Raw genomic sequence first — 15,158 nt, 5'->3', positions numbered from 1 at the left:
GTTCTGAAGAAACTGATAAATAGCTTAATTAACCATAGAATAGCAAAGCACTTGGATAAGCGTAGCTTGGTAGAGTCAGACAAGCAGGGGTTATGTAATGGAAAGTCACAGCTCTATAAATTTTTATTCTTGGAAAAGTGAATAAAGAGGCTGAAAAGACTGACTTGATTAACATAACATTCAAGCATTCCAGCATGTTTGAAAACCTCATTCTTGAACACTGTTGAGTGAAATAATTCCAAGAAAATAGCAATATAAGACCTGTGTGGAACCTGGAGATGGACTTTTAATTTATTCTGATTTACTATGTTTGGGGTTGTAGCACACCCTTTCTCTCTCCCAAGGGAATCCCAGGGAAATAAACGAGGCTCTGAGATCTCTATTTCCTAAGTCTTGGAGCATAAGAGGAAGAGGTAAAGAATTTACCTCAATCAGTTTCTCTCTTGACTTGTAATTCTAAAACAACCTTATTTTAAGAAGCACTTGCCCTGTTCATCCTCCACCATAATGTGGGCCGAAATTATGCTATTTATAATGAAGTTGAGTTTTTAACCCACTTTATGTTCTTTCATTTATTTGTTATCTTTTAGGAATTTTAAAGCTTCAAAAATAGCTGTTCAGAACACAGGTGGCAAGTTTTGGATGTTTTAATGATTATTTACATTTACAACAAAGTAATGATCGTCATGGAGGTCTATCTTCAGCTGCAAGTAATATTAGCTCAGCAGGCAGGCAGCAAAACAATAATACACAGGTATCTAATTAGCAAGAGTACCTCATAAACAAAGCAGCAATAAAGTGGCTGCTTACTATCTCTCCACCTTGACAGCCTATCCTCAAATTGTTTTATCTACAATTTGTACAGTATTCTGAAAAAGCCATTGTTTTTGGTTGCTTTTGAACTAAGAGAGTCAAGAGGAGCTTACAAAGTCTCCAAAAGGAAGGAGACCTGCCAACCTACAGATACTCTTGTGCAGGGTGGGAACTAGCCTCCAGCAGTGTTGCTGTATCATAGAGAAGACAAGACAGCTGTCATGAGATGAATTCATGCCATGGTGTTCCAGACTCGAATTTAGAAAATAAAGTTGGAAGTGTTTTCACAGTCCTGGATAGATAAAGACATCCACAGTGAAGCAAAATTCAGTGACAAAGCCATTGTATTACTGCTTGGGTTTTGCTATTACTTTATTTTGCTTTCTCTCTTACTAAAAAGATAATGAGTTTCCTTTGAAAATTCTGAGGTGGCAGTATGTCTTGAATTACTTCAGCTCCTTCTGAGTACTGGCAGAAGCATTTCCAAATGAATAAACCTTTGACAACTTAATGTTACTTTATTGACAAAAGCAGGGGGAGTCAAGGCAAAAATCATAATTGTAATGGGTTTCACATTATAAGGTTTAAGAAATTCATAGTGAAAACCAGAGGGGATTTGGAAAGCCTGTGAATGACTGAAAAGAGAATTAAATGTAGGTACAGTTTTCGTGTCCAACAAATAAGTGTGAGCTTGCAATTGCTAAGGTTTTCGTTTGACTACAAAGGAATATTTTGATTAGGCCTATGTTACTGAATATGTCTTTAATTACCTTTTTTCCTTTTCATTGTTCCCTTTTCAGATGATCATTCTCGAGTGAGATTGCAGCCTATTGAAGGAGAAACAAGTTCTGATTACATCAATGGGAATTATATCGATGTGCGTATCCTGATGTAGTCAACAAGCTTAATGTTGTGTTCAGTCAAAGAGGGAACTCTTATTATTCTCATATTATTCACAATTTGTAATAGATACCACAGTTAATAACAGCTGCTAACATTGTTTAGCACTGGAGAGTGCTATCTTTGGAAGCTAGGTGTGCCCTAAAGGAAAAAAAAAAAGCCTCAAAGGTTTGTCAATCAGTAAATTAAGTGAGTCATTTCCTCCAACTGCCACTAGACTGAAACCTTGCCAGGAACTCTGTATGGCTACTTTGCCTGCTGCTGCCTATATGGGCTAGCAAAATGTTATTTTCACTTTCTGTCAACAGCTTGGCATCATTCCACATTTAAAAGAAAGCTGTTTGCATATTAATGTGACAAAACTCTGTAATGCCTAATGCAGAGATTTGCAGTCTCTTGTCATCTCTGCACTTTTAAGTCGCCTTCAAAGTATATTCTGCAGCTGTTAACCAGTATTTCTAATGCAAGCAAGACATTTCATTAAATATGTAGGCTGTTTAATTATTGAAAGTGGCTTCTTTGTTCATTCTGCATCATGTTAACTTAATGTTTTACATTAGAATAAATTCTTTAAGAGACAAGGTGTTTTTGATTGAAAGAATGAGCTCAAAAGTAGAATTGAAAATCATTTAAAAGCCAATACTATTTATCTAAAGCCAGAAGTCTATGGACAGCAAGTTAGTATTTTTACTGTTTACATGGAGTACTAGGTGTTCGGCTAAGTAAAACAAGTGTTGCTTCATAGGAAACTGTGAATGCTAAAGATTTCTTGTTCAGCAGTTGCATCTTTGAGAAATGGTGTCAGATTTTGCAGTTCAAATTTAATTACTAGTATGACACAGGAATCTAACAGATGCTTTTTTCTCAGAATGTGGAGGAACTAGAGCTATACACGAAAAGTAGGTACTTCGGTTGTAACAATATGAAGTCTGAGGGAACTTTCTGAAGATATCTCTTGTTATTGATGTTTATAAGCACATTCAAGAATCATTAAACTAAGCTCAGATTTCTGCTCAGTCCCTTGCTGTTTGAAAGAATAGCACAGTCACCAAGCAGTGAAGGCACGTATGGAAATACGTTTAGTTAGATGCCACGCTAATCTCTGAAGGGAGTAATCTGTCATGAAAGGAAAGAGAGAGTTCACACTGGGGACTTAGATTTGAATTCACTTTCAGGTTTTTTCCAACATTCAGGATGGCTCTCATTTTAGGCTAGTAGTATGTTCTTGTGTAAGATTTGGATCTTACTCTAAAATATTATGAGATGTGAGAAGTGAAGATTTGGATCATACAGTCTCATATAAAATGCTGATAGATATCTGCATAGAAACCTTTTTTTCTTCCTTGCTTATGGAGTACAAAAGGATGGAGAGAATGTGGCCCTAGAAGAAACAGTGCCTGAGAACCAGAAGTCTTTTCCTCATCCTCAGCAGATAGCTTCATTGCAAAGCTTGGAGGACTGCAGGCATCCTCCAAAGACAGCTCTGCCACAAAACACAGCATGATTGTTTATAATCTTGCTAGTCAGGTTTCTGTTGGAAACACTGGTTTTTCAACTACAGAAGCAGCTTCAATTTTGCTCTTGCATGCAGTTATTACTAGAGCTGTTGTACTGTCAGTATAACATGTTAATAAGAGAATGGCACCATCATAGACCCAATGGTTATGATGTATTTCTTCCCATGCTTTTTTTCACTGGGAAATGAAGTGTTTGATCCCAGGCACTAAGGATTAGGCAACACATAGCAGGGAAAAAAAAACCCTCTATAGCTCTCTGAACACTTCTCAGTTCACGGAATTCCAAATTTTGCTTCAATGTCATGTAAAGAAATCTATTCTGTAATTCATGTTATTCTTTCTGTAATATTCAAAGTCTCTTCTTTGATTCTTTCTCACCTTGTATCACTGCATTTCCCCTTGCTCTTTCACAAAGAAGTTACAATGGTGTGAATGCTACACCCTTAAGTTCTTCCTGCTGATGACTGACAATGCATCATAACCATTATTCAGATATTAACACTCCTACAACTGAATTGATCCGCTTGATCATATTGATGCATGTTCTAAACATTTTGTGACACTCCCATCATATCAGAAATTCAAATACTATAAAAATGCTATCATTACATTTTGGCAACCTGTTCCATGTTGCAAAGAATGCATAGAATATTGGTCTTTATTGCTTGGCCAACTTGTGATTAAGTTGCTCTTGTCATCAGAGTTGTATTGTGTTCTTCCTGAAAAAGTATGTTCATACCAAATGATTTTAATCAAAGAACTTATCCTCTTTTTTACTGTTGAGAAATAAAACGTAAACAAATCACCATGGGCAGCAGAGTGAACACCATGCCCTCCTGCCTTCCCCACGCTGAATGCAAATCTGACATTTTTTAACGGTTAAAAAAGAGATAGGCTTTGCAGTCAACAGCAATAGGTGAAGGTATATCTCAGACTCTGTGAGCACCTGATGCCATTAACTGCAAGAGCTAGAGAGGATTTCATGCTGTTCATTTTCAGCAGAGCCAGCAAGGGACTTAAAGAACATATTACTTCTGGCCCCTAATGTACAAGGCTGCAACTTAAGTATTTTGCAGAAAACACATTTGCTTTTCTTTCCCTTCTCACTTGCCCTTCCCCAAATGAAAAGACCTTTTGAATCTAATACATTATTTGTATTGTTGTGACATTTACTGAATACTATCCTAAATGAAGTTTCACTCATAGGAACATAGCCAAGGCGCAAATTGCTGATTTTTTTTTTCCTTTCAATTTATTCTAGGGTTATCATAGACCAAATCACTACATTGCTACACAAGGTAAGTTTATCACCCTTCTGGTTATGTGAGGCTAAGAAATTTTGGAACTTGGATTGCAGTTTATTCCCTCTAACATGCATTCTTGCCACAGTCAATATCCAGGGTAGAGTTAGATCAATCACTTAGGTAGGAGCAAGGAAACTGAATTATTACCTAATTTTCAGGTATTTCAAGTAAGCAGTCCTTTACCTTTGTGTTAAAACAGGTTTTGAGTAAAAAAGCAAAATGCATCCCTTTCCAAAGAAGTTACTCGGCATTATGTTACTCATGAAAAAAGAAATGAGTCATGGTAGAAATGTTTTGTACCTGTTCAGAGAGACAACAGTGTCATGAAAATGTTTGTGCTCTTAACTGTTCAATGATAACTAGGCTCCAGGTCCTTAAAATACAAAACTCTTCAGCTAGCAAGTTTTGGTAGAGGACCAAAAGACATTTGAACATTGGAAGGAGGATTCATCACAGGGTTCTACAGAGACAGTTTTACAGGCTGTCATTTAAAAGCTTGCTCAAGAAAAAGAGCCTATTCTTTTATCAACATGCAAATTAATTTTCAATTTGTACTTGTCTTCAAAGACATAATTTGTGCATTCTGATGCAGTCCTTATTTATTTCTTTGGTCAAGTTCATAGCTGGAACAAATGGGAAGAATGAGTCTTCTGTGACTACTTAGTCACAATATTGAACAATATGCCAATCTCCTGCCTATGCTTGGATAGCGTGTGTGAAAATTTGATTGCTCCTCCACTGCTTGGAGGGAATCTTTTTTGTAATAGGTAGTCTGAGACAGAGCTTCCTGCATTTACCCATGGATCTGAAAAAGCTGAGCTCCACCCACAGATTTTTTTTCAACTTTTTAGGGGACCCAGCTGGAGTACTGAGTATAATACGCTCCAAATAATCTTAACATGTGTTGGATTTAGAGGTCACATACTTTTTAATGGTTTTTCATCAAAGTAAATAAAATGTTGACCATGTCAAATGAGGCATCTTGCTGTGATTGTTTCTTAAATATTCCAGTCTTCTGCCTCCAGTCTGACTTAAACCAGTGGGAGGTTTCGTACCTCTTCCTTGCTGTACCTCAGCTCTCCACAGTCTCAAATGTGGTGCTGCTTCATGTCAGATGACAATGGGGCAGAACACAGATGTTATTTCCAGAACCACTTCACTAGTGTCAACATTACACTTTTAGACCAGAGTTTTATACTTTGAGAATTTGTGATATTAGAATGTGAGCTATGTAAATGTGCTTCATCTTCCACCTCTGCTGCTCACCTACCATGTTCCTTAGTCCAAAGTCTCTCCAGACAAGCCAGTGTCATGGTTTCAGCCAGACAGGAGGACAGGAACAAAAATGCAGCATTTGATTTATTCCTTTTGGACTTTCACACCCTCCTCTTCAAAGAAGAAATGGTTTGTTCCATTTAACATTTACCTAATGATGTTGTTTTTCACTTTTAATTGAAGCCTAAGATAAAAAGATAAACAGTTGGCCTTCAACTTGTAGTTTTCAATAAGTTTTCATCAGGAAGTTCACCAGAAGAGCTCCCAGATATCTTTCTTTTAGATCCCCATCTAAAGCAAGTTTAAATATTGTTTTATCACAATGTTTATTATAATTTATCATCATTTTAATCACAATCATCATAATACTTGAATAGCAAATACCAAGCTTGAAGTTTTGTACTTTCAGGTCTTAAAACCAAGTATATAATTATGTATGAATAATGTGCTGAATGTCTGTTTACCAGATCCACCAAGTCCCAGCAGTTTCTTTGCCTTTTTTTTCCTCCTATGGTGTCAAGAAGTACCTAGTCAAGAAAGAGAATAAGAGTAGAAACAATATTCTTCCAAGATGTAAAGGATATATGATTGTTACAGCTGTCAGTTTTGGGAGTGAGTCACATCAATGTCTTCTGTGTAGGTGCAACTAAATGCTAAGTGCACATGCCTAACCCCTCCCTCCCATGGTGTAATGAATGAGAAACAGATTCTCTGAAGAATGTAAAATTAATTTTAAAATAAGCATGTAATTTACAGCCAGCTCAAAATTATCTAGCTGTGATGTTTTTTGGGGCTTACATCTTCAACATCTTACTTTTTAAGGCCAATTGGAAAGCAAGTTTGTAGGAATGAAGAACACTGATCTCAAAAGTTTGTGTGTTCTGTCTGGTTCTGTCTGTGGCCTGATGAAGAATCATGAGAAAGTTTCTTTTCCTTCCTCTGATTCAGCTTTCCCATCATCAAAATAGGGTTAAAAAATACTCTTCTGCTTTTTTGTCATTCTCTGCAACATCCTGATAGGTGTAGTTGTTTAAAGACTGGTTAGTCTTACTCTCCAGTAAGTCAGCTTCCTGACAAAGCACACTTCCAGTAAGGCAGTCTCTGTCTTTTGCAAAAGTGATAAAGTAATTGGGAATAATCTCCAGAACTCTTTCAGGTTTCTGTATTAACTATGAAAGAAACACATTTGTTTCACATAATGTCAGACTATATCTCCTTATGCTCCAGGGAAGTGGTCACAGCACCAAGCTTGCCAGAGTTCAGGGAGCATTCGGGCAACACTCTCAGGCACATGGTGGGATTCTTGGGCTGGTGTGTGCAGGGCCAGGAGAGTTGGACTTGATGATCCTATGTTCCAGGATATTCTGTGATTCTATTCTACCTAGTCAGCCTTACTGCTGAGCATGTCATGTGCCACAGCTTGCACTTTGGCCAGCGATGTTCATGCTCTATTTTAGAACACACTTTCATCAGATATGTACAGACACATCAGTGCAGCACAACAGTTAAGCTGCATATTTAATTCCCTTGGTATCTACTTTTCATCAGTCTTTAAATAACTTTTCCCATCCTCCCTTTTCTCCTCCACAGCAGCTTTCACAGGTGCACATGCCTATTGTTCTTTGAAGGAAAATATCATTATGTGAGTCAGTTTTAAATCTCTGAGGAGTTAGAATGATTGATATTTAATTTTCCTATGTTCTTAAGCTGCATTCAACATATCAAGTGTTAATGAGCAAATATAATTGTTTGAAGTGAAGAAGTGGCAAATTTAATCAGTTTGTAATAGACTACCAATCTGCTTTTAGCAGAGCTGGGAGTTGCCTAATCACCTGTTTATTGAAGTGTTACTGTCTTCCATACTAACCAGTCTGACATGCAGACTGGTAGCTTTCTACCTTGGCATTCAGAGCATCCTGCTGCTACCTTGAATTAGGGGAGGAAACGTTTTTTAAAAGAATTTCTTAATGCAGGCTTTCTCAACTAAATATCAAAAATTATTTTACTTCAGCTTTTAAGAGTAATACATTCAGAGTGTGCAATTTCAATTACTAAATTAATAACAATTTTCCTTTATGTGATAACTATAATGTGAGTGGTAGACTGAATTTACAGCTAATAAAGACTTTTGGTGATCTGCTGTAATTGGCATCAACAGATGGGATCCGCACCTGAGTCACTGTGATTAAAAAGAATCCCTCGTCAAAAGCCAGCATACTGGGTCATGCAGAACCAGCAGGCTGGTGCAATTTAAAACTCATTATTTTGCTTTATATATCCCTTGTTCCTATGGATATAATTCTTTTTATAGGAGAATATTGAGCTCTTGTATTATCTGTTCAATTTACTGGCAGATAAGGGTTATTTTTTTCCAGGAGTTACATAATCAATTAATTTTAACTGGGTCCTTCCATGACAGCATTAGGTTGAATATATGTACAATACTTATTCTCACACACAGTGCTGGATGTTCTGACTACTGTATGACTTCTGATCGAGCATGTTGGTTGTTTTTGTTTCTGAATTGATTACTGAGCAGGAAAAAAATCTTTTGGTTTGTATTTATTTGTTCTGTGTCTCCTGAAGCTCAGGTAGTTTACTGAGATATGTTGTAGCTTATTTTAGCAAGTCTCTATCAAGGGTTTTGGATGCTTCCTCCTCCACAGCACCAGCAGCTGTAAATGATGAGTGACAAATGAATGTTAACACAATTCTACAGCATCACTCATGGCCATTTCCACCAGGGCTGGTTTTCAAGCAGGTCAGTCATGTGTGAAACAGCAGATTACTCACATGCAGGTTGCATGTCTTTATATATAACGTATGTTATTTTGTGCATCTCAGACTTTTGAATACTCCCCACAGTTCAGATTGTGTCTGCTTGCTGCAGCATGCGGAGCAGCCAGATCTAAGATGTTTTGTGGAAATACTTCAGAACATATCTTAATGACTGTAAAAAGTTACTCCTGAAAATAAAACAATGCTAGATACCGTGGTGCAGTGTAGCCTTTCAACCTTTTTTTTTCCTCTGTATCCAGTTATAAAGCAGATGCAAAATTGCTTTCTGTATTGCTTATTACGGAGACAAGACATCAAGTCAAGTTTCAGTCAGGAGGAGGTTTTAGGTATAAGTTAGAAACTTTTGAAAATAAATATTTAGAAGGAAAATGTTTACAGTCTTCACTACCAACAGCATAAACTTGCCTCTTTAATAACCCCTTTCATATTCTTTCTCTTTCCTGCAAAATACTTGTCTTTCTTCCACGCACAAGTCTGTGTGCTATGTGAACATTTTAATAAGGGTTTTCAGAAACAAAAACACATTTTCTTTCAAACTGAAACTTCCCTTTTAGGCATCTGAAGCAGAAATAGTGCACTGAATAACAATACTCAACTTTCTTGGCATGTTTTTTTGGTTTTATGTCGCAAAAAGTTGTCACAATTACAGCAGAGTGGAAGCTCCACACTTCTCTTTACAAAGAAACTTTTGCTTCTATGGTTTTAGCTTTCAGATGAATAATAACATGTGAAATTACTTCAGGAAGAATTGAATAACAGCAAGGCAAAATAGTTGTCCACGGCTTTTCAGTTTCATAGATGCTGTCATTTTTTGCAGGATGTGGGACTGAAAACAGCCAGGCTGTTTTCCTGATATATATACAAAGTGATTGAGTTCTATATACCTGTATTAATCTTGAAGATTCAACTGTGTTTGATGCTGTTCTTTACTTCTTAATCTTCAAAACGTTTAAAGTGTGGTTGAAGCCATCTGTCTTCAGTCAGAGAGATGAGCCCCTTCTAAGCCCCTCTTTGAAAAGGTGAGGCTATATAGAACCAAATTCACCTGTTTTGCAATAGTGGTGACAAATGACAAAGTTACTTTTTGCCCCTACCTATACACCTACAGAAGTAGTAGACCCTTAACATGTGAAAGTGACATGTACAGGTTGTGTTGTGAAACCATATGATAAATTCAGCTTAGCTCACTTGCTACCATTACCCACCAAAGACATGTGATAACAATTATGTTTGATTATATATTAAAAATTGGTGTTTTTACTGGTGTTGAGGACAAAAAGAAACAGTGTGTACTAATAACTAGTAACCATCAAAGTCAACACTTTCTACAAGTTACCACTTCATGGTACATGAGGATACCAGAGTTTCTCTCTGCCTTTTCATTTGTAATAGGAGAGTTTAGTGATGACTGCCAGAACAGCTGTCTTTCACCATTTTAATGAATTCTATATTTTTCTGTCTTTGTCATAATCAGCTGTGTGGCAGTTTTGTTTGTGCAGGGAATGAGCCACCCCATTCCAGGTGGAAGGCTGTAAATGCAGAGCTAGCATGGTTTTGTGATACAAAGTTGATTCAGGCTTTGTTGCAGTGTTTAGTTTCCCTGGTTCTTTGTGTGCAGGCCAAGTGAAACAGGAGCAGTGTTAGAAAACTGCTGATAGGTTCATTGCTAGGTGAAGGCACTTGCATTTTTCACGTGTGGCTACATTTTGTATGTAGTACAAAACCCCACCTTTCATATACCTTTGGAAATTCTCTGAAAGTTCAAACAAGCTCTAGATATTTATATAAATAATTTATTTGCCAATATAAATTCTGAAATCCCATGCAGGCTGTTCTTTCACTTGCTTGTCAGTGTGGCTTGTGAAACAAGTTTAAGAAAATGATGATTTTTCTGTGTAGTCCATTGTCAAAGCCACAGAGGAAGAAAAAAACAATTCTTCCTATCCTCTTCCCCAAACAGAATGAGCTGCAGTAAATCAGACATAAAGGACTTCAGAGCATATATAGATCTCTGTCTCAAAGACAAGGTCTTGGTTTGATTTCTGTGTTGTAAAAATCAGACTAGAAAAATGATAACAGATCTTTGCATATCAGAATGAAGAAGTAAGAGAAATGAGAGTCTGCATTAAATTATTAGAGGCAAATAAAGCAAAAGAAAATGTGTTTTGGTTGCAATGTAGAAAATAGAATATTGTGTGAAAAGTAATATATTTGTCCTCTTTAAAAATACGTAACTTAAAATATATTCTGCAAACACGGAAGTTGTCATCTTTCTGAAACTCAAGAGCTGAGTGCACTGTTCTTGTGAACCAAACACTTCCAGAAAATAACATTATGAAGGTGACCATCTATTAATGTTGCTCTGACTACCAATTATGCACTAGAATCCATTTTTTGTTGAAGGAAGATGTATACAGCATCACCTATAGAAATTCACCTGAATGTCTGTATTTTAGAGGAAGGCCAGTTATGAAAAGCTGATGTGTGACGAGAAGTTTTTCACCTTTGACAGAAAATCAGTTATAAATTTGGTTTGGTGGGGAGAGTACCTAGCACCCTTGGCAGAGTCCTGTTAACTCACCTGTTCATCAGTGAAGCCTAGGGCTAAAGCAGAAAAGAGGCAGAGAAATGCAGTTTTACAGAAAAATCACATAGTCAAAGCATCTTTTTTTCTGTGGAGTTTATTTACCAGTGGTAAATGGTCTTCAGCAGTCTGGGGGAAGAAGGCTTTTGGTCTTCTCATCTGCTAGACAAAAAAAAGTAGCGTAGCAAATTTACAAAACGTAATGTATTTCAGAAACAAATGTATCAGGAAACAAATAAGGCTGGGATTTTTTGAGTATTTTGGCAGTTTTGGGTGGTTTGGGTTTTTTAGGGGGTTGGAGTTTTTTGTTTGTTTGTGGGGTTTTTGGTTGCCATTTTTAGGGGGGTTTTGTTTCGTTGGTTTGGTTTGGTTTGGTTTTGTGGGGGTTTTTGGTTTGTTGTTTCTTTTTTTTTTTTTTGTCTTGTGACCACATCCAAATCTTTGAAATCTTTTGTCTTTTCTTTCATATGTATCCTTTCATGGCAACTGAAATCTTTATATTGATATGGCCACCCAATGCACATGACAGTCTGAGTCATTTTGAAGCACTGCCTTTGAAAACAAGAAGATAGATATTGGATTAATTTCTTTCCCTGTCCATCTGTATTCTACCATGCAGTTGCATATTCAGATATAGACTGTGGAGATTCCCTCTGCTGCTTCTAAATCTCATTCTGTTGCAAGTATATTCATGTATCATGAATAAGCACAAATATACTTGGCATGTTAGAATGGCATTCCTTGTTTACAGTGAATATCAAATACTATAAAAAATAGTCTAAAATAATAGTCTATAAAGTCTCCCATAAACTATATTTAAAAAACAGAATTAAAAGGTTAACATTGCCCTTTCCCACTTGAAGTAGTGAAAATAACCAGGTGGTCCCCAAAAATAACAACAAATGATAGTGCTGTGTTTTTGATTACACAGATTTGATTTTTAATCATAATTATCTTGACATTGAAAAGAAAAATATTCAATATACACGTATTTTAATGACTCTTGTACATATCTTGATCTGACCAATTGTTTGCTACTGTTTCTGTGAGGAAGAAGTAAATGTACCGATGTTCTCTACCCTTAAATATAAAAACACATTGTGAGTGATACATCTCACTCATGAGATACTTATCAGGACAATAAACTATGACAGAAGTTTTTTCTAGCATTTTTACTTATGCTTTAATGTAGACTAAATTATCTCTGTTCATCTAGGTAAAGTGTTCATGTTAATGCACTTAAACTCCCAGTAAAAGTTTAAAAAATACAGCATATGAATATCTTACTCATATGCATGAGCAACATTCCTTCACAATAAGGTCCTTGGGGAAAAATAAAAGAAACAAGTAGCCAAAATGAACTCATATTTTTTGAGCTGGAGAATAGTGATGATTTTATTACAGTCTGATGCTTATGATTGACTCAACATAGAAATAGAAAGTAGAAATGCAAAAGACTAATTAGGTTCTTTTGTCCATTCCCTAAGGAACCTTCTACTGAAGGGGATAAAATGATCTTAAACTTCTCATCCATCATCAAAATTGATTCTGCATTACAAGTTGATATGAAGAACCCAGTCCAACAAGTCAATTACTTAAGATTTTTGTTTTGGAAATGCTAGATGCAGCATGTTTTTTACAAAAAAAAAATCTTTATGTGTTAGTCTTTCCAAGCTCAGATGAGCTATTTAGAATGAGTGATTAATAGGTATTCATATTTCCATGATGCAAATCACGCTTATTTACAAGAATGCACAAATTAGAAACAAAACCAGCTTTCTTAGTGGAAAACACCGATTCAGCAATTGAAACTTTCTGTTGGACTGCTCTCACAAGGACAGCTCAGGTTTGAACCATGGTCTCAAGCCTCCTGGATTAACCCTTCAGTCAGAGCTGTGATCTCAGGCAGAGAGCCAATACCTCTCATTGCTGTTCCATCTGAATGTGTTCATACCTGTATCTCAGGTTCCCAGATGAGTTACCTATCGTTCTTCTGACATGATTGACTGTAATTAAGCAGTTAAAATAGTAGTACATAGAAAGAAAGTCCATGTATGAGTGAGACTTACTTCTCTCTAGCCAGTACACTCTGCTGGAAAATACATCAAGGCCTCTAGTTACAGTTCCATTATTCAAACCATTCTTGTTTCGTAGAAGAAAAGACTGAAGTACAGCTCTCTGCAAGCCACTGTCTAGCAGTGCTGTCTTAAAAGCTGTGAGGTAAAGATTCAAGGCTCTGGCATTACTCAGGTATCCCACATAGCGCTCACTAGGGAATTCCTAACCCCCAGGAGTGCTACATGTAGTTCAGAATTTGGAAGATACTGGATTTACACAGTCTGAGAAAATGTTAATGGGAGGAACAGACCATTTAACATTTCTGCTGTGGGACAAGCAAATTACATGGAAGAAAGAGTTCTTCATTAGACGGGATGAATAACACTAAACTACAACTACACTGTTTTGATGTTGGGTTTTTTTTTTTTTTGTTTCCTGCAGTTAAGATCAGGAAAAGCAGCTTTCCTGAGTGGCATAAGGGTGCATAAATGGACAGTAGTACTATGTACATTGCTTTTATTGCATTCAGGTTTGTCTCATCTCAGGCTAGCTGTTTAAATCTGGACAATTTCTGTTGCTGTCAGTTCCTCTGTTACCAGTCTGCAGTACTTCTGTGAGTAGTCTAAAGGTATTGTGGAAATGTGCTATTTATTCTTTGGGAAACCATATGACATTTTCATTTTATTTTGTTCAAATAGAACAAACTGAGCTAGTATTGGAAATCTAGCCGTGGAGAAATGTCAATCAATAAGTGTGTAACACTTTATTAGATGGAAACTTAGCTGGCAGCATTTGCTGTAGTGGTATAAAAATGTCTTAAATAGCACCTGTCAAGAGTGCACAAAGTGTGGTCACAGCCCTTAAAATAAGCACAGCAATGACTTGTTTCTGAAAATGGTGGAAATACTAACATGGAGCAGGATCAGGTAAGATTATTCAGGAATGATAGAAGCTGTCGTGTTGTGATGTATTGTACCAAGACTGTTCAGTTCATTCAAACCCTACCTCACTTCTGTTGTTCACAGTGTGTTTGGCTTCTTATGACTGTGTATTCATGGGCATTTCATATGTAATGCACTTCTGCTGCAATGGAGCTCCAGTCCCAGACTGGGATTTCTAGATAGAACCATAATGCAGACAAAATAGTGCATTGAGACATAATGAACTGCTCCAGCCCAGTTAGATCTGTATCAATAAAGAAAACTCCATATGATATTCCAGAGAATAAATACCACATTCCTCCATCTGACTAGCCACAGAATTGTTGCAGAATAGGATCAGAAGAAATGCCAGCAAGAGAAACAACCCACCTCTAGGCAGTAGTTGGTGTGTACGTGACTATACATACACTTAGAAAATATGCATTTTATAACTGATTATCTAGGTTTATGAAATGAGAAGTTTCAAAGAAAAAAAAACTGAAGTAATCAATTTTATTGCTCAAAGGATAATATTTTTAAGTATCTATCTCTGTATTAAACTGGGAATTCAGAATGGAGGGGGTTTTTATTTTAGCTATTTGTGAAACACTTGCATTATTTCATAAAACAGTGGGACTCTGGCTCCCCACTGCTGTACATTTTAAATAGCAATGTTTTTGTTTTCTTTTTATTTTTGGAAAGAGGTGGAGAATTCACAGGTCAGTCTTTTCCTTCTTCCTGTAAGAGGTCTAGTTCTGACTCCTTAAATATAAGAGTAGATGGTGTAAAAAGCCAGCCAAAATACTGGTCAGTCTCGTGGGAGCTATACATAAAATTTCCACATGCTCCACAGTCACTTAGTAATCTAAGCCTTGTTGAAAGCTAATGGGACTTGAAAGCACTTTGAGCATTTCATTTTTGAAAGCCAATTTTCACGTACAGCAGTGTGCAGGCAGCGGGGCTGGCTGACTGGCTAGCTCGAAGCAGG

The 15,158-nt window shown here is 36.7% G+C and overlaps 1 protein-coding gene across 9 annotated transcripts in view; it reads left to right on the top strand.

The window, feature by feature from the left end:
* PTPRM (protein tyrosine phosphatase receptor type M) overlaps positions 1–15,158 on the top strand; it is a 439,008-nt gene that overhangs the window by 382,701 nt on the left and 41,149 nt on the right. For all 9 annotated transcript variants that reach the window (XM_014871229.2, XM_014871224.2, XM_088173300.1 and 6 more), the window contains 2 exons: positions 1,614–1,690; positions 4,492–4,528. In XM_014871229.2, the coding sequence (XP_014726715.1) occupies positions 1,614–1,690; positions 4,492–4,528 (114 nt within the window). The remainder of the gene's footprint in view (positions 1–1,613; positions 1,691–4,491; positions 4,529–15,158) is intronic.

This window comes from Sturnus vulgaris, chromosome 1, assembly GCF_052056855.1.
Source record: "Sturnus vulgaris isolate bStuVul1 chromosome 1, bStuVul1.hap1, whole genome shotgun sequence".
Taxonomy (NCBI): Eukaryota; Metazoa; Chordata; class Aves; order Passeriformes; family Sturnidae; genus Sturnus; species Sturnus vulgaris.
This window is presented reverse-complemented; position numbering and strand designations above follow the sequence as displayed.